The sequence below is a fragment of the Alligator mississippiensis genome, chromosome 1, assembly GCF_030867095.1.
Source record: "Alligator mississippiensis isolate rAllMis1 chromosome 1, rAllMis1, whole genome shotgun sequence".
Classification (NCBI taxonomy): Eukaryota; Metazoa; Chordata; order Crocodylia; family Alligatoridae; genus Alligator; species Alligator mississippiensis.
In genome coordinates this window covers 85336369-85360516 of record NC_081824.1, presented here as the reverse complement: position 1 = coordinate 85360516, position 24148 = coordinate 85336369, and the positions used below count along the sequence as shown (strand labels likewise).

At 40.3% G+C, this 24148-nt stretch overlaps 1 protein-coding gene across 7 annotated transcripts in view; it reads left to right on the top strand.

Annotated features, from left to right (window-relative positions):
- Window positions 1-23812, top strand: part of USP45 (ubiquitin specific peptidase 45) — a 137030-nt gene extending 113218 nt beyond the window's left edge. For 5 of the 7 annotated variants that reach the window (XM_059732264.1, XM_059732270.1, XM_059732249.1 and 2 more), the window contains 7 exons: window positions 1796-1852; window positions 3037-3183; window positions 6891-7578; window positions 10895-10992; window positions 15929-16015; window positions 16428-16581; window positions 18649-23812. In XM_059732264.1, coding sequence (XP_059588247.1) covers window positions 1796-1852; window positions 3037-3183; window positions 6891-7578; window positions 10895-10992; window positions 15929-16015; window positions 16428-16581; window positions 18649-18779 — 1362 coding nt within the window. In that variant the 3' untranslated portion in view covers window positions 18780-23812. Of the gene's footprint in view, window positions 1-1795; window positions 1853-3036; window positions 3184-6890; window positions 7579-10894; window positions 10993-15928; window positions 16016-16427; window positions 16582-18648 lie in introns of those variants that run through there. The other 2 variants (XM_059732274.1, XM_059732282.1) reach the window with 2 other exon arrangements.
- Window positions 23813-24148: the final 336 nt, after the last annotated feature.

The window sequence follows — 24148 nt, the reverse complement described above, 5'->3', positions numbered from 1 at the left end:
ATCACTTCTTTAGTTTTACACTAGTTGCATCGGTTGATGCATGCCAGCATGTTGTTTGCCCTGCTGACCACCACCTTGCACTGACGGCTCACATTCATACAAAGATCAGTCATTACCCCTAGATCCCTTTCGGCAATGGTGCAAGTCAAGCTGTCACCACCAAGCTTGTATGTATGTTGAGGGTTGTTTTCCCCCAGATGGAACACCTTACACTTGGAAGTGTTAAACTTCATCTGGTTCTGGTCTGCCCAAGTCTCGAGCCTGTCCAGGTCTACCTGTATCTGCAGCCTATCTTCTGACGTGACCACTGCCCCATAACTTAGTGTCATCTGGAAACTTGACCAGCAAGCTTTTCACTCCCCCATCCAAATCATTGATAAAGATGTTGAAAAGCACTGGTCGAAGCACGGACACTTGAGGGACACCACTGGCCACTTTGCACCAGGATGGCACAGATCCATTCATGAGAACTTTCTGGGTCCTACGCTGTAGCCAGTTTCCCACCCACTGAACTGTTGGGCAGCTGAGCCTACAATCTTCCAGTTTCCCCTCAAGGATATTGTAGGATCCTAGATCAAAAGCCTTTTGGAAGTCTAGGTATATAACATCTACCACGTCTCCTGTGTCTGGGTGGTGAGAAACCTGATCGTAGAAGGAGATGAGATTGGTAAGACAAGACCTACCTGTGACGAAGCCATGCTGGCTGTCATTCAGAATCTTACCTTCTGCGAGCGTATCGCACATAGATTCTTTAATGAGCTTTTCCAGGATTTCCGCTAGGATGGAGGTTAGGCTGATTGGCCTATAGTTGCTTGGGTCCTCCCTCTTCCCCTTCTTGAAGATGAGCACAATGTTGGCTTTCTTCCAGTCGTCAGGGATTTCCCCTGTGCACCACGAATTCTGAAAGAGCTTTGCCAGGGGTTCCGCAATGGCCTCAGCCATCTCCTTCAGCACTCTCCGATGGATTCTATCCGTTCATGCTGACTTGAAGCTAACTATGTTACTTCAAATATGACTAAACAGAATATTGCCATTTTACCCTCTTGATATACTGTATTGCAGTATAGAATACACTTTTTAAAACAAAGTATTTCTTCTAAAAATGGCCTATGTCTTAACTGCAAGAAAAAAGAAATAAAAAGCTCTTATGTACCATACACGATGGTGATACACATGACAGTCCAGGCACTTTTAATTAGCATGGCTCTCAGAGCCTTGCTAATAAAAGTACCCCGCTCTCCCTCAGCCTCCTGGAGCCCATCTATAAATGCCCCTGGTTGCCAATGGCTTCCTATCTGACTTTGGAACTCACTTTTAAAAAAGGACTTGCTATGCTGTTCAGCTTGCTCTTGGATCAGAGACAAGATGCATCTCTCCTACTTACTTTCTCAGCTCTTATTTCTGCTAATGGAGAGCCTCAAGGCAGGGTAGGGGGAGTACTACTGGGGAGAGAGTTGACTCTTAAGGAGTGGATGGGGAGAGATCTACCTGTGGAGATTCCCCTCTATGTGTGGATTCAAGTTGTATGACCGTGCCCATTGTTTTTCTGTGCTGCAGTTCACTGTGGCATTCTCCATTATGTATTAAACCAAAATGGAAATCAAAATTAGCTTCAAGTAAATATTTAATGAAATGTTTATGGGAAGTTCTTCATTGTAATTAAATAGATCTTGCACAGGCAGTTAGCTTCTATGGGTTTTTGTAGTATTATGATGATATGATAAAACATGGAAGCTGCATACTAGAATACTAATAAAGTTCTTTGTATTTTATTTGCTTTTTGTTTTCCTTCAAGATTTCCACAGTAAAAGAGCCTTTCATTGATCTTTCACTTCCTATAATAGAGGAGAGGGTAAGATGCACATAAAATATTAAATTTGAAAGCAGTTTCCATGGAAGCACTTTTTTCTTTACATGAAAATGTGTATGTGTTTGTATGTACTTAGGTATAGACACATGTGACTTGAATTTATAGCCTAAAATTACGAATATGCATATGTAATATGCTTATATAGTTAAATATTTACATACATACAAAATATATAAACAGTGTTTATAATATTAGATTAGATTTAGAACAAAATATATTATTTAATCAGCATATAGTTCTGAATTTATTCTAATAATAACTTTGCCTGTATACATACATACATATACTAGTAGTTTATTGTTAGATATGACTAAATACAAATAGATTTCAGGGGACTTACATGTTTTTTAAAAGGTCATATGAATGCTGGGGGAGAGCATTCACTACTTAGTATAATAAAGTTACTTAGGCTTGAAGGCTAAAATAAAATGACTTTTTAATCCATGCTGGTACATGTTATACAGATTTCCTCTTGGACATCAGGTGAGGCATTTGAACCCCAAAAGGACTTTCCCTGTGAGGGAAAGTTGACAGCATTTTTACCATCATCCTTCTCCATGTATTCTTCTGGGGAAAAGCAGCTTAATTTGTAGTAAATCTGCCTGAGAATGTGTGGGCTGAGACTTGACTCCCCAAAAGGATTAGATGTCCAACTCCCATTGAAGTCAGTGGGAATGAGGCATTCTAAAAACCTTTAGGGTCTGGGCTTCTGTGGGTGCCTCTATACAAGATCCTGAATGTGCAGTAGACTAATTCTACTGTGCATTAACGCGTCATGGCAAAAGTTGTGCTAATGTGCAGTAGAATTAGTTTACTGCTCATTAAACTGCATAACAAGACTGTGTGCCTTTGCTACTACGCAGTAGCTCCGGCTACTGTGCATTTATGTAGTTCCTCATATTAGAGGTACTAAACTTAATGTCCAGTAGCAAAGGTGCATTAATGCACTGTAGATGCACCCAGTGTCTTCCTGTTCACATATCTGCCCTGGGAGTGGTAGTTTTTTTGCTACAGGAGTTTCTTGCTGCCCTTAGGTGTTACTACAGTTCTGTTGGGGCTCTCTCTCCAGTTAACAAAATGTGACTTTCTTTATTACTTTACAAAATTGCAAAGAATTGGAAAAATGTAATTATATACTACTTCTCTTCAATGATATTGTTTAACAGGTCTCAAAACCTGTGCCTTTGGGAAGGACAAGTAAAGGTAAAACCACACAGGAAGTGGATTTTGGTCACTACAATTGCCCTTCTGTTACTGCTCTGAATAACCAGCAAGCAAAAATCACTAAGAAACGCTCGTTAACAAAAGATAAGGTAAGCATCTGTGCTGTCCAGTAATCTTCAGATTGATTAGCAGCAAATTGTTTACTTGTGGATTTACAGATGTGGGAATTTTGAAAGTCTGTATTTTTATGGGCTGAATTGCAAACATGTTAGAAAACATACAGAACGTTGTAAATGCATGAACAAATCGGTTACTGGAATGCCATAATTCCATCATTTAAATGTGACCTCATTAGAAGAGAGAACTTTTCTGCAGATCAGTTTTTTAATTCATTCTTTTTTCTTTTATTACCCTCCCCCACCTCTTACTGTCCACTAAGTTTGCTTCTGGCTGCAGTCACAGGCCCTGTAATGCTGGCCAAGAAAGCAGACATGTCAGTATTAGTGCCATTTGGTGGATCAGTTGGCAGGGAGTGCTACAAAAGTAGTACAGCCAACCCAGTCTCCCTAGAGACAGAGAACATGATTTTCATGATGCACTCAGCCTCCAGGGCCTGAGAACTATAGTTCAGCCCCTTAACATGGTCTTCCTGATGGTGGCACAGCATTCTGCAGACATGCCAAACTAGCAAATACTGAAGCTCTTTCCTACTTCATGTGCCCTTTTTTATTATTGCACAAGAAAGCATATATTTTTGGTTATCAGAGCTTTGCAGAGGAAGGGAGATCTGTGATACACGTGGTATACAAGTACCAATGGTAAAGATAAAATGACAGGATATTGATATTATTAAGGTTCTATGTGTTAATACATGTATTATGTGCCTTCTTATTTTATATATGACCCAACATTAGATTAAGTCCTATCAGCATTGCCCTTGCTGGGTTCTAAACAGTCTTCAAATGGGTATGAAATTATTAATAGTACTGACAGGAAATTAGTACCACTAAGATGATTCCAGAGATGCTCATTAGCATAACTATGAGTCTAAATTGTATAACTTTAAATAGAGCACTAATTTAATTTTAGTATTATAAGTCTGAGTTAGACAGAACTCTCCAACGTAGTGCAGGAAACAACTGTGCTTTCATTGAAGGTAGCTAACAATAATTATAAAGTTACTAGTGTCTAATTTGTGAGAGCCTGTGGTTCAGAAACTCATTAACTACTTTTCTTTTGGACCATCCATCACCACTGTATTATTATGGTTTTCTTTCTGGATATTTGAAGAGGTACTAAATATCCTTATTCTCCTCTGAATCACTGAATCTCTCTGAAACAGGGGATTGCCAGTTCCACATACCATTTGTTTCTATTCTGTGCGTCTAGCCTAGGATTTCAGAAGTCTGTATCTGGAGCTCCAGAGGCACTTGGAAACCATCCATTTTCAGCAGGAAGGCATCCAAGCACTGGTTGCCAGGCCTAATGCTTTTATTCAGCAAACTAGACTTAACAGGTTTAAGGGCTTAATGAGTGCTGTTTGCATAATATCCACGAGTTCTAATAGGAGTTAGTGACAATAGGGAATTAGTTTCTTTGTATAACTTGTAGAAATAAACTTCACTGGGACAAGAAACTTTTCTGAGTAGTGGAAAATAGCACGGTGGGTAGTCAGTGGTTTTTTGTTTGTTTTTTATTTCTTCTTTGCTAAATAGCACAATTACTTCCCAGTTTAAGGCTCCAAATCACAAAAGCTTGTCCCTGTCTAGGAGAACTTTTGGGAACATGCTTGATTTCCATTAACTTCAGTGGATTTAAGTATGTACTTAAAACTTAAAATTGAGCATATGCTCCAAAACCCTCTGACTCATGCTTTTAACACAAACAATGAACGTGAAGAAAGCAGAGACAGTAGCATAGCGCTAGAGAATATGCAGGAAAGATAAATGAGACTGAAGTATAAAAAAGAAAGGTGTAATAGAAACAGTAGAAAAGATGGAAGGAAAAAAATATAGGCATTCATAATGGTGGGAGATAAAGGACTAGATCCAAAACCTTTTGAAGTTAACTGGAAGAGTCTTATGGGCTTAACTGGAATTTGGATCTGACTGAGAAAATGAATTAGGAATGAACAGAGGAGTAGGTTGACTACAATTTTGTGTAGATACCAGAGAGGCCAAAAGAGGCGGGAGGAGGGGAGAAGAGAAAGCTGAGAGATGAGTATAAGTCTACTAAAAACTGGCCTAATGATGTATTTTCTTGTGGGTGAAAGGTTATCCTCTTCTTGCCTCTGGCTCTTTGACTCAAAGTTTTAAAAAAATCCATGTGCAGATACTGAAACCACATACAGATGATCAAAAATAGACCTATCACAGAAAAACATAATAAAGATTATAAAGATAATCCTTAACACATTTACAGTGCTGCAAGAATAAAGTAATCAGTACAGATTAGGTGAATGAAGTATATGGTAAAATATTTTAAACTTGGCTACACAAAGTGTTTTGAGATTAATGCAGGTGTGAGCAGGTATCAGTTTATCATCACTTGAACCTCCATCTTTAAGCGTGTCCCAACCTAGAACTCTCTTCAACCCACTCCAGCAGTTTCCAGGGCCTACTCAAGCAACAAACAGCCTTGCAACTCCTTATCACCAAAACCAGCCGAGTCTCTCCTGTGATCACAGCCAATTGCAACCATATTATCATAAGTAACTACAAAAGATTAGGATATTAGAACAGTGGTTCATATCTTTTTGGATTCAAGGCACCCCTTCCTGCACTTGAGGTACCCTCCATAACTTTTGTGAATTGAGTGGCACCCGGTTTCAAAAACTATACGTTACAGTGCTTACATGCATGCCGAGCATGGAACGCAATGCCATTTTGCTCAGTGCATGACCGCCAGACCGGGTTCTAAGCAGCTGCTGCCAGCCACGGAGACCAGGCTGCTCCCAGCAGGCGACTGGGAGGCTTCAAGCAGACCAGGTTCCTAGGGCTGGCTGCAGCAGGGCATGTCAGCACTCCAGCACCTTCCGAGGTAGACATTGTGGTTTTTTTGGCACTCTGGCCAAAAAACGTTGCCTATCCCTGCTGTAGGTTTTTACAGTAGTTGTAAGAGATTGTCCAGTCATGGACAAGCCTGAGCCTGGCTTACCTGCTTAGCTTTCTGCTTATCTCCTCATACCTCATAGTACCCTTCAAAATATTTGAAGGCACCCCAAGCAGCACCCTGGTTGAGAATCACCGTATTAGAACAAAGATGAGAAGAGGCAAGTGATCCCAAATGGAAAATGTTGTGAACCCTTTTTCTTTTTTTCAGAATTTGTCTGGTAAAAAACTGGTTCTCTCTTCTCATAAACAGGCATTTTTATTAACAATTTTTAATATTTCTGAATTTTAAAAACAATTCAAAATGTCTTAAAACCTAGGTTCCAAGCAAAGTAGAATTTAGTTGTGAGGATGCAATCTTAGTATAGGTCTGTGTGTGCTAGTTTTTCATTGGCAGCACAAATTATTAGTCTAACTGATCTCTCATTCTAAGTTCACAAATCAAATATGGAATCCTTTACCATGTATGGATCAAGTTATAATGTTATAAAGTTGATATAATTAGAATGGGTAAGATAGATGTCACTATGGATCTGTTGCTGCCAAATATATAAGTTTACATCCAAACACCAATTTGTCTAAACAATTTAAAGAAGTAGGGTTTTAGAACATGGTGAAACCAGATCAATACAATACAGGTCTTTATTTTGCTTTGAAAATATAAGTTATATTTGCTGTTACTTTAGTTTCGCAAATCTATTTCCTCTCTCGCCTCTATTTTTGAAATATTTCAATAATATTTGCAGAATCAGTTAAATTATGAAAGACGTCTTTCCAGAAAATCCTCCTCTGGTGGGGAAGATAGAAGTCCTGTTATCATGCATGAAAAAGATGATAAGCTTGAAGCAGAATGTGGCTCTGGAGTTCTGTATTCAGAAGACACAATTCCTGAGTCTGCAGTAAATGGAAGTCAGACTGAAGGCAGTGAAAAAGATATCAGTTGTTCTGAAAGTAGTGTTGATGCAGACAGCGAAGCCTCGGAAGGCGAAAGTGCTTCTACACAGTCACTTTTTGGCACATCCAGTAACACATCTGGTTTGCATGTCGACCGGCTTAACCATTTATCAGGAAATGTCAAACCACCAAACAGCAAACCAAGCGATAGTCACAATGAGGTGGCTGTTATCACTGCCATATCCAAGCTCAGCCTCAGCGATACTGTAAAAGAATGTGAAGAGACCATCACTGGGGATTCACCATTAAGTTTGTCAAGCAATTCAATGTTTTCAATGGAAAAGTCCCCTGTGTCCAAAAACCCCCAAAATGCTTTTCAGACCCTTTCTCAAACATATTCAACTAGCTCTAAAGAATGTTCTGTTCAGTCCTGCCTCTACCAGTTTACATCTGTGGAGCTGTTAATGGGGAACAACAAGCTTTTATGTGAGAGTTGTACAGAAAGGAAACAGAAGTATCAAAAGAAAACAAACTCCACAGGTAATATACTAATGTTTGTTGAAATATGTTAATAAGTTAAATATATTTCCTTTCAACTGCTTCCTTGCTCTAGTTGTCAATGTCAGTCTCTGTTGAACTGCATGGCCTCCCTCTGGTGGTGAAATAAATAGCTGTAAGTTTCAGTTAAAGTTGGTGAAACTAAACTTTAATACAAAGTAATTGTATACACATGTAATTTGTATACAAATTTGATACTGGTTTAAATTCAGATTCAGAATTCTACACTCCTTTGGTACAACCTGAATAACATAATAGGACTGTTTAACATTTGATAGGTTCAGCATTTGACCTATGATTTTTCATATTTACGAAGTCCCTGACAGGCAAAGAATAAATGTTTTAATATTCAGTGCTTGAAACCCCACTGCTCGGAGAAATCCTGTAAGTAAGAATGTGTGAGTCAACAAAATAGGTTCTCCTTTGAGACGATTGTCCATAAGGGCCTTTTCATTATGTGAGTGTACATGCACCGAATTGGAAGCTTGTTATCTCAGTAGTATGCATTGGGTGTACAATAGACACAGTCTGCCCTCAGTCTATGCCAAGGGGATAAGGACACTGGCTTCTGAATTCCTCTGGACTACACTGGCTAGAGTTGGAGCAATTATATCAGCTTTAGCTTGGGGCCTACATACCTTCCTTGTGCTGCAAGGGCTTCTTCATTTTTTGACTGTATTTTTTTCATTATTTCTATCCCTTAGAAAAGATGAGAGAATTTTTTTTAGTCTTCTTTCTTTTGTTGGGTTTTCTGCCCTTTCCACCCACCCCTCCCACACACTTTAATTTTTACTGCACCATGTAGCACCCCAATATTCAAAAGTTGTCTTCCCCTTGTTGACTGTCTCCTGTACGTACTCCTGTAAGATAGAGGCCACTTTCCTTCTATAAGTATTAAAATCTGATGTTGTGTAGAACCCTGGATTTTTGTGATTTTTCTAAAAAAATATAGAGGTAACATGAGCAAGCATTTACATGTATGTATAAATATATAAAAGAATTCTCCCCAGGCTCACACAACATGAAGAGATCAGGTTAAAGTTTGACCCTATTCTGAAAACTGCCTCTACAACTGGAATTCTCCAGTTCCATTTCTGTAAGGCAGCTTGTTCAAGTAGTCAGGACACTGCCCTGAGAGTAAGAGTTGTGCAAGGGTTTTATTTTTCAGTTCAAGAACCAAATAAAAATATTGAAGAACCATTCAGTTCTAATTCTACTACTTTTTTCATTTTTTGTAACCAAAATAAAATAAAAAGTTGATTTCATATCATATGACAAAGTTTACATTCAAGCTGAAATGAAGTAAGCCACGCACATTACATTTAAGATGCGATTAGCAGGTTAATCATGCTTTAAATGGTAACCTGGCCATATGTTCAAATTAATTTAAGGCATGAAGTCCCCAGCCTTAGTTCTTGCCAACACCCAGTGCCTCTGAGGAAGCTTAAAACAACCTGACACATAGTGCAGAAAAAGGGTTGGGGTGGGGGGACATGGGGTGTACAGAAGCAACCAACAAAACCCAGAAGCATGGGAAATGCCCATGGTGGAAAATTGGCATAAATATGCCTAGAATAGGCAATTGCACACATGGTTTTCTGACCTCCCTGGCTCTTGGGGATCCCAGGATCAAGGAGCCTTTCCCTGATTCTGAGGTCCCCATGCACTAGGGATATCAGAAAACCATGTGTGCAGGTGCACACACAGAATTTTAAAGGACCCAGCACAACCCAATCCCAGGACTAGGGAGAGGTTTCCTGATCCCCAAGTCCCTATGCTCCAGAACCTGTGCTGCAGTGCTGGGCATCATGCATGGTTTTCACTTATTGAGCAGCTGCAACTCGATCTTGGGATCTCCAAGCACTGGAACTGGTGGAAACCCTGTGTGGTGCCCAGCTGGATGGTTTTTACTCATGCCTGCATACCACGACCACACACTCAGATTGCAGCAGCCTGATCCCAGGGTCCCTGTGTGCTGGGATCTGTGAAAACCCTGTGTGTTGTTCAACTGATTGTCAGCTGGGGCCAGGGACTAGACTGAGGCCAGTTCCAGATCCTTGTTTAGTTTCCAGTCCCTACTGACAATCAGATGATTGTGGACAGCCAGGTTTCAACTTGCTGGTGCAGGGGGATCCTGGGCTCATAATCCTGGGCTCCTCTTTCACTGGCAAGTAAGGTGAGATTGGGATCCAATCTATTCCAAAATTGCTTGTCAGCTGTGTGTATGTGGCATGACAGGAGGCGGGATTGTGGGGATCACAAATTATATCTCATCATATCTTAAAATGAATGTCTGTCAGTGACCGTATAATATTGGATGCTTAAAAGAAAGCAAATGTTATGAGGGGTTAGACCAGGGCTGACAACCTATGGCCTGTGGGCCAGATCTGGCCCTTGGCACCATTGGATACAGCCTGCAGACTAGGGCTTCGGCATCACAGTAGTAGGGGGCTTTGGTTGCAGGTGTTTTCTCCATGCTCCTGCAGGGACAAGCAGTGAGGGTGTCCAAGTCCTAGCACCCTCCTGCCTCTACTCTGGGGTGGGACATTCCAGCCTGCAGCTGGAAAAGTTTGCCTACCCCTGGGTTAGACTCTTAGATTTAGAGTTGCTTATGATGTATTCCCCATTTTTTTCATTTGTGTATCAGGTTGAGGTCACACAAGATCTTAACATCCTGGGTTCATTTCCCTCATTGTTCAGAGGATTTGAACCCATTTGCCCCACCTTCCAGAAAATTGGCGATACTACCAGGTTATAGGGTATTCTAAGGGTGTCCTTCAGTCCCTTCTGCCAAACCTGTCTCACTTTCTATAAAATGCTTATTGAGAAACAAAGCAAGACAAAGCTGCCCCCCTCACAGCCCTAGAAACTATGCAAATATGCATTTGTTGTTGGTCTGTATAATAGACATTAATGATGTTGCTTATTCTAGCTAGTTGAAAGATCATGGTGGTAGCCAAGAGCTGGTAGAGTTGGGTATTAAAAATAAGATAAGCTAAGGAGTGTTCTTCCTTCCACTCCTGCTCTGACTCACGCTACAAAGTTCTGCTTAGACTTTTTTTTAAAGTGTATTTCATGGTATTATATTCTTAAATACACAGCACAGAAATGTTGTTCAAAAATTATTTTTTTGCTGGATGTAAACAGTAAAATAAATTGGAATGTCTTCCTGAGGAAAAACATTGCAACCTAAATTCCTCTTTTTTGGAATACTTTACTAAATGATTGTATTATTCTCTATTATCATTTTGCTTTTTATAAATTATTGTTTTATAATTTGTATGCAATCTCTTTACAGAAAAGAAAATGGAAGGTGTGTACACTAATGCCCGGAAACAACTGTTAATTTCTGCGGTTCCTGCCATTCTTGTTCTCCATCTGAAAAGATTCCACCAGGTAAAAGTCCAAGAGACTGTTGTTTTAAACTTTTCAAATCAAAAGAACATTCCATAACATACAGCCTCTACCTAACTGAGATTCACAGAGGTAACTGTTTCACAGAGGTATGTTAGGACTATTTTTAGGATGGTTACTTGAAGGAGTCACAGTGGCAACAATCACTGTGTTAACCTGCTAATGCTTTGTGATCACAGAAGACACTTACCAGGCCTCAGTATGATCCTGTAGATAGGAACATCAACTCCCATAATAATATTCGGGGGGGAGGTGGTTGCTCCTAGCTAGTTCTTTTTCCTGTTTCTGTCTTCTTGGGCATGTCCAGACGAGTGTCTTATGTGCCTGTTCCGGCATCTCAAACCAGTTTCAGATGCTAGAAGAGGCACCCTAAGAACAAAATAATGTTCCCTGTGCTGCATACTTGCAGCGCAGGCTCTAAATCTGATACCTGGATTTCCAGGTATCAAAAAATAACACATAGGGAAAAAAGCAACATAGGGCATGGTTCTGCAGCATGCCCTGAGGCAAGCAGAGTCTGGGTCCTCCAGAGATGCTTTGGCATCTGGCCAGAGCATCTCTATGGTGCTTCTGCTGCCCTAGAACACTGCATTAGCGTGCAGGGCAAACAGGAGTGGGGCAAGGCTGCGACATGACCTGGCCCTAGGCGCTGTCCCAGGTAAGCAAGGACTGGGGGTGGGGGGGCTGTGTAGTTTCTGGCAGGGTTTCTGGGTGTGTGGGTGGGTGTGTCAGGGGGATGTGGGATGTGTGAGGAAGCGGGGGGGGGTTGGGGAGTGACTGGATCAGGTTGGGCCACGCCTGTTCTCCATGCACAGACCGCAAGTGAGGCAGCTCTGCCAACATTGGGAACTGTGTGCTGCAGGGAGTGGGTGTGTGGTGGCCCCTCTCAACTCCTCCCACAAACCCCACATCTACCCAGACACCCCACATACCCCCTACACCCACCCACACTCCTTCCCACTGCACTGCTGCAATCCCCACATCCCCCCATCACACACCCAGTGTGTCCTGCTGCTAAACGCAATGAGACCTGCTGACAGGAGCTGTGGCTGCAGGGGCAGCTGTCCCCACATCCTGGTTAGCAAAGGGCTCAGGGAAAGCTCTAATTTTTCTATGATAAGAAAACCAAAAACAAACATCAAAACTTAGATATTTAGAATTTATTTGATGATGATGATAGAGGCACTGGTAGGCTTCCAAATTGCTTTAAAGTTGTAAATTAAATCAATAAAACACTTCCCAACTAATCGATCTCTCTCTCTCTCTCTTTTTCTCTCTCTCTCTCTCTATACATGCATACATACGCACACACACACACATATATATATATATATAGTGGTCTTTTGTTTTAATTGTGGAATAACATGGATTTTTGGGGTATTTTAAAGAGTGAATCTGGGATTTTTTATCAGAGATTTTGCAGTTTTTAAATAGGGAACACCAGGATTTCTGCTAGTGGGACTAGTGGCAGGACCCAGGCAGAGGAGCCTGCTCAGGGCTGGCACCTGGGACCCAGCTGGAGGGCAAACAAGGTGGCTGACCTCCTGGCCATTTGGGGCCAGGAGGTCATGCTTTGACAGTTCAAAGGAGGCCACCACACTGAGAACACCTTCCAGGCAGTAGCTGCTCAGATGGCAGGGCAGGGGCACACATGGCAGCAGTGCTGTACAAAGGCCGACTGTACAGCCATGGGCCCCTGATAGCTAGCCCAAAGGTGCAGACAGCTCTGTTACAGTGCCAGTGCCACAGCCCAGGCAGCCATGCAGTCACAGTCCAGATCTGGCAGGCATGCAGACATGGGGCTGATGGTCCAAGAAGGTGGATGCTGTCACAGGTGGCAGTTCACAGCCAGGCAGCAGCCCCTGCTGCCAGGCTGCTGCAATGGATAGAAGGGCTAGGGTCAGCTTCAGGGCAGGGCCGCTGCAGCAATCCAGCTGGCACGAGGGGCTAGTGTCCCCAGATACCAACTGGCTGGGCCTGAGAAACTGCTAAGAGCAAGTAGCCCTGAGTTGCTTGGCAGGGCAGCTTTTTATACTCTTGGGGCTGGCACAGGTGCTGACCCCAGCCTCCAGCTCCCCCTGGCTACAGATCTGGGAAGAGCTGGGCAGGGTCAGTTTGCCCCAAGTAGCACAACTTGCCCCACACTAAAGTGCTTGTTCAGGAAAAAATCCCTGGCACAAATTTATGCTGCTCTTATTTGAGCGGCTGCAAGTACACATGCATGCATGTGTGGACTTGCCCCTTGTCTAGTTTCTTGGCTTCTTTCCACATCAGAATCTGAAGCAGGCTGGCCAGCCATGATTTCAAGGAATTTAAAATGTGAAAATAAATGTAGAAATGCCTAGATGCCAAATCCTACTCTTACCAGCCTTTTTCTCAACTTAAAGGAGCCTAGCAGAAGTGTCTAATGTTAACTAACTTTTGCTAGAGAAAAAATACCTTCCAGTACAACATATAGAACAAAATTTGCTTAGTATGTTAAAAAATAGCTATTTTTCCTCTCTTGAACCAAACAGAGTTACCTGTCTGTCAGACTGCTGTATTTTTCATCTACATTCCTCCGCATTAGAATACTTATAATTGTACTAGTGTCTTTAAAAGAAGCCATTTTTTTTCAAATAGTAGTTACACAGTGATAATTAAGAAGCAGCGGGAACAGCACAATAGGTTGCATCTGTACTTAAAAATTTTGTGATCGGAGTGGACAGAAATTGAAACTTAAAGATTTTTTTTTTATTTGAATTTTTATCTTTTTTTTTTTTCCTTTTTAAAAATAAACTTGCGTAAATTTGAAACTGGTAGTTCATGTTCAAGCCTAGATGTATTCATCATTTAAACAAAAAGTAATTTTTCAAGCAAGTATAGATTTTTTTAAAATTTTGGCAGCAAAGTCAGATCACTGACGTGATGGAAATCTCTGGCTAAGCACCTGGAACCAGAGTTTGCTGTGGTGCTAAACAGCTTTTGATAGCAGCAGCATCTTCTGCATGGAAAACATTTTTTTAATTGCAGTTCATTGAACTACTTCAACTTAATGGGGAGTGTTTTTAAAATTGAGAAACCAAGTTGGAACAGAAAAACTAGGAAAGCCTATGTCTTCCAAGTTATGCATAAAAAACAAGGTGTAAGAGGACCACATCTACTAGTTTTAAAATCTTGAAGGACATGATGACCAGAAATTAGTTTAACTCAGTAACTACAGGCAGTAATATTTTATTTAATAACGCAGTTTTAAATGCAAAGCATGTTTAGTTCTTATTTTTTTCTTCTTTATCCCTTACCTTCAAAGTAGTTTTATTTAATAGAAACATTCTTCAAAATACTGCTTTTTATTCATTTTAATTCAATGTCAGTTTCCTTCCAATACAGCCTGATACACTGCTCCTGCCTGAATAAATCTGTGTTAAGTTTAACCATACTTAAATGTGTATGGAGATAGCATATACTCCTGGTTAGCAAAAAGTGTTATTAAATTTTACCAGCAAGTGACAATTAACCTTTCTTTAGAAAAATAAATAAAAGGCTTTCTACTTTTTAATTTAGTTCATTATTGAAATCAGTGGTCTAAATCATTATGCTCTAAATCAGTTCAGTCAGCATGTTATACCAGTAAGTATAAGTTCAGTATAAATTGTAAGCATAAATTTTTATGTATTTATCATAAATAAATTATTTTGTAGCATGCATTTTGCTGTGAAGTATATTCCTCAACCACACTGTTTGTGTCTCTGGAGCTTGAGTTCTAGTGCATCTCTGTGTGCATACTATCTAGGGAGCTGGTAGCAACTGCTTTATTTAGATTTCTTTACACTTTCCAATATATGAGCTCCAGTATATGAGATTTCCTTTTTTGCAAGGCTTTAACACAAGGGTATGCAACCTCCAGCACAGGTGCCAGAACGTGGCATACGAAAGTATTTTGCTTGTCATACATGCCTCAGGGTGAACAGCGGGGCTGGGGTTAGGACTAGGCAGCCACAACAAAGATCGGGCCCCTTGCAGCTCCCCCCACATCCACCCCGGCACACCAACATCCTTGAAGTCGAGGTTGTGGGTATTTTTGGCACTCTGCCGAAAAACATTGCCGACCTCTGTTCCAGCACCTCCAACGTTTGCAGCTGGCCTTTTAAAATTTGGCAGGGAGAAAGAGAATGAAAATAGTGTCTTTTGTCACGAAAATTCCATGTCTGTGGCAGTGAGATGTAAACTGTTGAAAACTGCTATTTCCTTTGTGAGACTTGCATTATGCAGGGAAAAATTGGCAGGATGCCAAAATAATAATTTAACATGAATATTCTAAAGGTTTGGGCCTGTGCTTTTTCATGGCGGGTGATAGGGAGTTAGTACAATTCTGTGTAACAGAATCTTACCTTTTATTCTTTGTAAAATCAAATAACGAGAAATTGCATTAACATTTTTTACCAGGTTACTTTGGTTACAAAGTCAAACACTCAAAAGTTGAGACATGCCAAATTTATGGCTGCCCTGCACCTTAAATATGGCCTTCTATGTCCATGCAATATGATAGTCTATGATAATATTTAGTCACATCTGTTTTTCACAGCACCGTTTCTTTCACTGCACAAGATGAATACACAAAGAGACAGAATAAACATTGCATGGTCAACTGCAGATGTGGTATTGCCTAACTTGTGAGCCACTCTACTTCTTAAACAAACATTTCTGCACTATTTTTGTGTGTAATATGTACTATGTTGAAACTAAGTGAATGCTTATATTTGCATTTATTACAAATCTTGTTTTCAGCTTTGGCTTTTCACATTATTTAAGGGTATGGAAAAATATACTCTTGAAGTGGTTTCAAAAAGTGGGGGGAGCTATAATAGCAATATGCCTATGTATAAAAGACAACCATGGTAAAATATTTCTGTTTACAATCTTTTTATCTTTCTTGGAGGCTGGTTTGAGTCTGCGGAAAGTAAATAGGCACGTGGATTTTCCACTGGTTTTAGACCTAGCACCATTTTGTTCTGCTTCCTGCAAGGTACAGTATATTAGAAGTACATTTTATAGCTTTTTAGTTATTTTTCAAACTAGTTTATTGTAGATCTGTATTTGTAGTTGTTATGGATACAAATAAAACCAGATTATTTTCTCTTGGAGAAGCTATTGATTTAATGTTTCCAGACATACCCTAGAATGAGATCCTAAACTACTGTAAATTGGCATCGAGTCAGTGCATCTGTAGACATACATTAGACAGCAGTGCTGTTAAAAAAAAATGATTTAGTTATTAAACCAAACCTTTGTTTCTTAAATTAATTTAGCAGGGCAAAAAGCTGTTTATAATTACCTGTTCCTTAAATGTTACATAGGAAGATTATTGATTTATGTTATGATAACCCACTATGTAAAATAACTCCTTTACTTTTATTTTCTGTGGTTTTGTAAATAAGAATGTGACAGATGGAGCAAAAGTTCTATATAGTCTTTATGGAATCGTAGAACACAGTGGTTCAATGCGAGGTGGTCACTATGCAGCATATGTGAAAGTCCGATCACCCTCCAAGAAATTACTGGAGCATATTTCTATCAATAAAAATGGTCTAGGTATGTACAAGAAACCTTTTTTCCCTCTTCGAGCAAACAGAATTAATCATTTACTACATTTCTTCATCCAATTACTACACACGCGTGCACACACTTTGTATTTACCCAAATATGAGGGTTTTTTTCTCTAGTCAGCAAAAGGAAAACAGCTCCTTGCCTTACATTCACATACAATGGAACTTCATTAAATACAGTGTCTGTCATTAAACTGCTGCCAAAAGCAGCATATGCTCAGTAATGGAAACCGACTACGAAGCTGATTAAATAAAGCCTACATTGAGCATGGCTATAAAATCTATGGGCAATATTGGACAAATATACTGAGGGGAACCTACCACAAAGGATAAGTTAGTGCAGCCTATCTGAATAGAATACATGCTAGTGACCATTGTTTTCAGCCCCCCTGTAACAAATGGAGCTCCCAGGGCTAATCATTAGCCTGCCCACTTGCCTAGGGCTAACCGCCCGCCTGTCTTTCCTGCCACGCCTTAGATGGATCATTATGATGTTCCCAGGTGAGAGGCTGCCCATTTAATTGTCCTGATGCCAAGGGTTTATACACAGCTCCAAACCTCCCCTTATACTGTGTCCCATGTCTCGCAGCTGGCATCCATATCTATCAACACCCTGGTCCCTTAGCTGGACCATCCCTTGGCCTCTCTTGGCCTAACCCTAGTTGGCCTCACCCAGCCTATCATCCCATACCCACACACTGGGCTCTCTATCCTGTGCCCCCGCACTGGGGCTTGTCCCACATGTAGCTAACATCCCACCCCCAATTTGGGGCCTCAGGCTTTACTGTGGACCTGTGCCCTGCTGCAGGCGCCTTTCTTTAGCCTGGACCTCACCTTAGGCCTCACTTCATGAGCCTGGGCCCTGTGCTTTTATCTTCAGGGTGTGCTCCCCTACCCTTTCCCCTTCATGGGGTAACCCACAAAGTGATGGGGGCTGAGGCTTTCTGGTGCCCCATACTTGCCTTTCACTGGGGAGGCACAAGTATGGCATTTCCTGAAGACTACCCCACTACTGATAGCCCCACCACACTATCCAGCCCCAGCAAAATGTAGTTTTAGGTCATGCCCCAGCGCCAGGAACCTCCACCATCCTCATAGTTCCTGCCCTGTACCTCCAAGATGTTCTGTGAGCAGCAGCTCTAGCCAGGTGATGCTCCCTCCAGCAAACTGCTGGCCCACTGCTCTTATATCCAGCAGCTGGGCCCACTTCCCAGTCAAGCGGTCTCCTGCTGGGCATGTAACACCTGATTGAAAGTACAGCCACCTGCAGGCTGCTCTGCTGCCTGCCCACACCCCTTTTACTGACAAGCACAACCTGTGCATTGTTACACCCCCTTATCGCCAGCTCCTTTTCCAAATCGTGGTGAGCCACTTGAATACATTTCAACTTCCTCTTCACTCCCACAGCTGAGTTGTGCCTTTTATGCCCATTTCCAGTGATTCCTGTTTCTTCACCAGTGTTAATTGTCTGGGAAACATTACCAAATGGGGCCCCAAACAGTTCACCCAGAATCCCTCTGTCACCCCCTCTCTCAGCCTGTCTCATATGTTTAGTGTGGCCCTGCCCTCCGTGAGGTGGCCCAGAACATATTGCCCTGCACCTCTTCTGCATCTAAATTTTTGGAGGAGTCCAAGACTAGTAATGAGAACGCCCAATTCCAGTTATGATTGTGGGGCTAATTAACACATGGATCCTTTATGGGGAGTATCTGGGGTACACGCAGGGTTACCTTGGCTTGAAAAGCTGTTGACTCTGCTGGGGCCCCATTTGAGGCCTGCTCAGTGAACTGTGTGGTAAATTATGAGCCTTTTGGCTTTGGACTAAGGCATTCCAAGATGCATTTAAGTGGTTACAAAGTAAAAACAAAACAAAAACTTGATACCACTTAAGCCTATTCAATATAAATGTGATATACATGAATATACATCTAACTCCTGACTAATTGCTGAGTTTAAAGGTATTCTGCCACTTCCCATTGGGAGGCACCAATTGAGTTGTTGGATGCTAAAGATATAAGGCAGTGAACGTTGACTTTTTTGCTTTATATTTCAGGTTTAAAAGAAGCTGTAGGAGCATCCACAGGACAATGGGTATATGTTAGTGATGTCCATGTACAAATGGTTCCCGAATCAAGAGTACTGAATGCACAAGCTTACCTGCTTTTTTATGAAAGAATATTATAAGAGTGTTCATCAATTTAATTTAAAAATTATAATGGTTATTTAGTCTATATTATTTAAACGCTGCATTGGCTACAGTACCTGCAAGTATTGTGCCTTTATCTGGCCTCTTGTAGAGAGCTTACCCTATGTTGAATCTAAATATCACTCAAGTTTATCATCTATATCTAAATGCCTCCTTTAAATATGCACTTTGTCTTGAAAGTTCCTAAATTCAGCTAGAGAGAAACAGACTTGAGTGGATCTGAGATGTGGTATAAAAATACTCTGTTGAGGTCACTGGAAGGTTTGCTGTTGACTTCAGCAGAGCCAAGGTGTTAAAACAGTAAAGAGTAAAAATGAGATGGGTAATATTAAGTGCCTGGGTTCCTTGATGGAAAGTAATAATGCAAAATGATTTACCTTCATTGGGATTTAGCCCAGACCAGACCAAGGGCTGGGTTAGATATTTGAATTTAAGGATTCTGCAGAACAAAATGGAACTGATTAGACTGTGATACTAGACTAAGCAGCTGGAAATCAGTGAGATCCTCACTGAAATGACAGTGATTGGATAATGTCACAATGTAGTTTTCTGATATACTGTTATGAAGCAATTTAAAATATAGTGTCTGCCTGTTAATGCTTCCTGATGATGAATAAAGTATTTAAGGTGTGAATACTTGTAAACACCATTTAATATGCTTCCTCTGAGCCACTGCTGATTGGCATTAAAAAATACCCTGGTATAAACACGCCATAAATCTATTGTTTTCAAGTCTAATGGCTTAATATATTTATTGGGAAATAAGAGAATTACAAATAGTTCTATATTATTAAACACTCATTTGCTGTTTTTTGCTACACATGTAAAGTTTATTGTGAGCTTGTATGAGAGTATGAATGGAATTGTTCAAGGACGACAGTAATTCTATTACTGTTAGTTCTGAAAACTTATTAGTTCATCTGTTACTGATTTATGTTTCTCACATAAGGAATAAATTACAAATTATTTTTGTATTGTGTGTGTGAGTAGAGTGACAGACAACTCAGGTGTATGTGACAACTCAGGTGTATGTATCTTCCTTTTGTAGTCAGCTATGTCAACTGTCCGAATTTGCCAGTAATATTCCTGCTGCTCTTGGTGTTCTGAAAACTTACCGCCTGCAGCACCTGTGCTGCTCTTTTCCCAGTTCATAATAGATGATGATGGTTGTCAATGTTTGACATTAAAATTATTTTTTTTTCACATTTTCTTCTAAATAATCTGTTAATGTATTTTAGCAGCTGATTGTTTATATCAGGTAGCTCAAAGATTACAACCCATCCATCCCAAAAGTACCTGTATTTGGTAAATAAGCTTTCACTTCTATTTCAATTTACTGTTTTCATCTATGGAAACATTGTGTTTCATGGTGAAAATTGCCAGTCCTCCAAGCACTACCAGCCTTGCCACAGAACTCTCAGGACTTCAAGCTGCTATAGCAGATTTCTGGTAACCATCTCTGTGTATAAGGATGTGCATCCTAGAAAGCAGGAGACTCTACCATGGCTATATAGCTCAGAATCAAGAAGCAGCAGTTGGTCAGGGGGCTTTGTATTTCATGGCCATATACTATGCCATGTGAATCTACTTGTTGAATGGCAGGGGGCTAAATAACCATAATGTATAGGTAGTAGATAGAGGGAATCTAATGGCCAGCTGGAGCATTTAGTCAAGTGGGATTTGTCAGGTAACAAAGTTGAGGTTAGGTCAAAATTAGCTAATATACGTTAGCTAAATCAGGGCTGTCCAACTCCTGAGTGGCTGGGACCCATGTGCCACATGGAACATCCCCTTCTGTCTCAGTCCCTCCACACGCTTTGCCTGGTAGCACCCAAGCTGCAGCTGGACCAGTACCCTCTGCTGCCTGCCTATGTACAGAGGTTTCCTGGCTCCAAGCTCCCTACCCTGCCCTGCCCCAAGTGTTCTAGTTCTCACCTGCCAATCATGGGGGGGAGTGCTACTGCACTGCCACTTCCAGCAGCTGCTTTACAACAGGCCATTCCTCAATGGGGCTGTGTCGTGGTGTAGGGGAACCCCGGTGCATGACAACTTGCAGCTCCCCACACACACCAGCTCACACGTCCACGGGGCTGCAAGGAGCCAGGGCGGGTAGGCAGGACATGGCTTTTGCCATTGCAGGAATTGCTGCCAGTGTGTGTACACATGGTGCGCGTGTGTGTGTGTGTGTGTGTGTGTGTGTGTGTGTGTATACACACAATAGCAGAAGGAATGGGGGAAGTGGTAGCTGAGCAGGAGCCTGTAGGCTGAGAGTTAACCCCTGAGCTAAACCATTTTCCTGAGATAGATTCAAATCAATACCCTTTACCTTAATATAGCTGATAGGCTCCCTTGAGGATTGACTTTTAGGGGCCAGATCCTATTCCATTTATTGAGTGTCCAAATGAATTTAGGCACCTAAGTGTGATTCTTTGTTCAAGTCTCGGAAAATCCATTAATGCATCTGCTTTTGTAACACACCAGCATCTTATTCTAAAAGTGAATCACAAAAAAAGCAGCAAAGAGGAGGACCAACCCACCTTTTTATTAACTTTTTCAGGAACCAGAGCAGAATGTCATAGAATTGCATGTAGGCACTTAAGTCCACTTACACACCTAGTAAGCAGAACAGAACTTGGCTTTAAGTGTCATGTTCTCCCACATAAATAAATATAAAATGTATTAACCTGAGTCTACATTAGGAAAAAGTTAATGGTTACTTTGTCACTCACTAACAGATTAACTAATCTCCACACCTTTTCTAGCAAGCCACACTGCTTATAGAGAGCTGCTCTTTTTTTTTTTGCTTTTATTTCTGTGTAGTTGGTCAAACCTCTGACAGTCCTCTGTGGGACTCCCAACAAGCAGCTGGTGCTTCTTGAATGCTAAAAAAGAGAATCTACTCCATAGAGCATCCTAGGCTTATACACCAGGGTTCGGGAGCTGCAATATATAAATCCATATTAATTTGCCACATTATTTTTATCCAAATGCTATTTCCTTGGGTGTGAAAGTGAGAGAAATCTTCTTGGCCCCTGTTTGCTTCTCCATTTGGTTTTGTCTTGGGGTTTTTGTTTAGTTTGTTTGGGTTTTCTTGGTTGTTTAGTTAGTTTGTTTGTGTTTTCTTGGTTGAGGTGGGCAACTTAGTGCTCCCTTTCCCTGCTACCATGCTGCTTTCTCTCCCTTTTTAATCCCCAAGTATCCTTGTTTGTGGGTTTTCAGTAGTTGGTGCTTTATGAATTTGTCAAATGCTTTGAGATATCTTGTGAAACTTTGAAATTCCACCCCTGTAGACTTTATAAATAACACAAACTGAAATCCTAAAGACCCAAGAAATGAATGTGTCTGTATCTACTAGCAAAAACAGGATTTCTAAATATTTTCAAGTAAGAGTTTTTACAACAGAAATTAAATGCCTGAAGTTTATTTTTAAAAAATTGCCTTCTGAAGGCAAAATCTAACCTTAAGTGATTTAGGGGAGGTAAAGGGAATTTGGATGCATTTGCTCAAATAGAAAGAACAGTTAGCAAATCTGAACATTAGTTAGAAAACGGCCATTTGGGTATTTTAACACCAGATGGCACAGCTGTGTAATTGCTCTCATGAAGCAGAATTTTCTGAGGATATATCCTGTAGGTGTGACATTAATTTTTCACTGCAGAGAGTTGGTATTTGGTTGTACTCTTGCATATCTACATACATTTGCACACATATTTACAACTCTATATGAACAGGACACCATCAAGCTGGTCACTTACAACTGTTTGACTCCTGTCTAGTTTTACAGTGATGTTTTACCATTCCTTTTAAAAGCTTTTCTATCCCATGTTACCACGTAAAAACACCAAAAAGAACAATGGGAAACTGATGGTCCACAAAGGGTCATCCTTGGAGTAAATAAATGGGAGTAATCTTTAATTTCTTTCAGTTGTAATAATCCTTAGGAGGTGTTTGTTTCAAAGTAAGTTGTTTTCAGACTAACATGATTTTTAAACCGATGGTGTCCCTTTAAGGTGAATCATTTTTCTTGCACAATCTTTTGGCAAAAGGAAGACTAGCAGATTTTATTTTGTATATGCAGTGATAATCTTAATTATAACTGTGTGTTTTTACAGTTACTTGGGTTATATAGTGTTTATATAAATTGTCTATGGAAATAAAATTATTTGTAATAGGAGAGAAATACAAGAGTATATATTTTTAATCATCAAGTATATTTGAATCCATTTATCGCAGCTTTTTGTTTTGTTCCATGATGTTTATAATATAAAATATCAATACTATTTGCTTTTTAAAAGTAAATGGAAAGTCCCTGCATATTCTGTCTGTGAAAGCATTTATTTTGATTATATTTATTTAAGTGTAAAATGTTTATCCCATCATTTATGGTTGTGTTTAACTGGTTTCTGCACTGTGTAACTTGAAACTGTATTGAGCTCCCTGTAGTTAGACCCCTGTGCCTGCACTCAGACCCATGTTACATAGTTGGATAACTCGTACCCTGATTAAGACTCTGATTCCACATGCATTTGTGTGTGTGAGTAGTCTCATTGCATTCAAATTATTTGCATGTATAAGAGGTACAGGATTATGGGTCTAAGTAATAATAATAATAAAATTTGTGACATACTAGTTTGTTTAGGCATAACGTTAAGGGGAAAATACATCTTCAACTTGTGAATCATTTTTGTTTTTCTCCTTTTCACCAGCTTTTGCTTTAATACAAAAGCTTTTACTGTTATTTAGGTGGATATTTAGATGTTCCATAAGAGCCTTTTTAGGTATTTAGTATAAGTTTGGAATGCTTCTTTCTTTTAAGATTCTATTTGAACGCTTTGTTTATAAACTAATAATACTGAATTGCATTGGTAAAATAAACAGCAAACTAGGTATCAGAAATCAGTTTTTACAGTTTGCTTAATGTTGGAATTTTTTTTTATATCCTCCAGCACTGTATCAAATGCTTTCACATATAAATTTTCTCAGAATAAAGCTACTGCCTGATTTCTATACACTTTTTTTTGCATTTACAGTGTATATTCTGTACTTGACATACATGTGAATAAAATATTTAGAAAACCTTAGTAAGTTCCCCAAATGTTTAGAAGGTAGATTGTACATGTGACTTGCTAAGAGGCTGTGTCACTTCTCATTAAAGAAAGCTAAATTAGTATCTGTTATAGTCTATGGGAGGTTGTCACTCAGCAGAGCTGGAGATATGCCAAGTTGTTTTATATGGAGCCTATCACTGGGCCATGTGCTATTAAGTTTGATTTGCTCTGAGTGGGCTGCAGTGCTGTCTCTTTCTTTGCCATCTCTGAAATCCTTCATGGAAACAAGCTCTATCTGT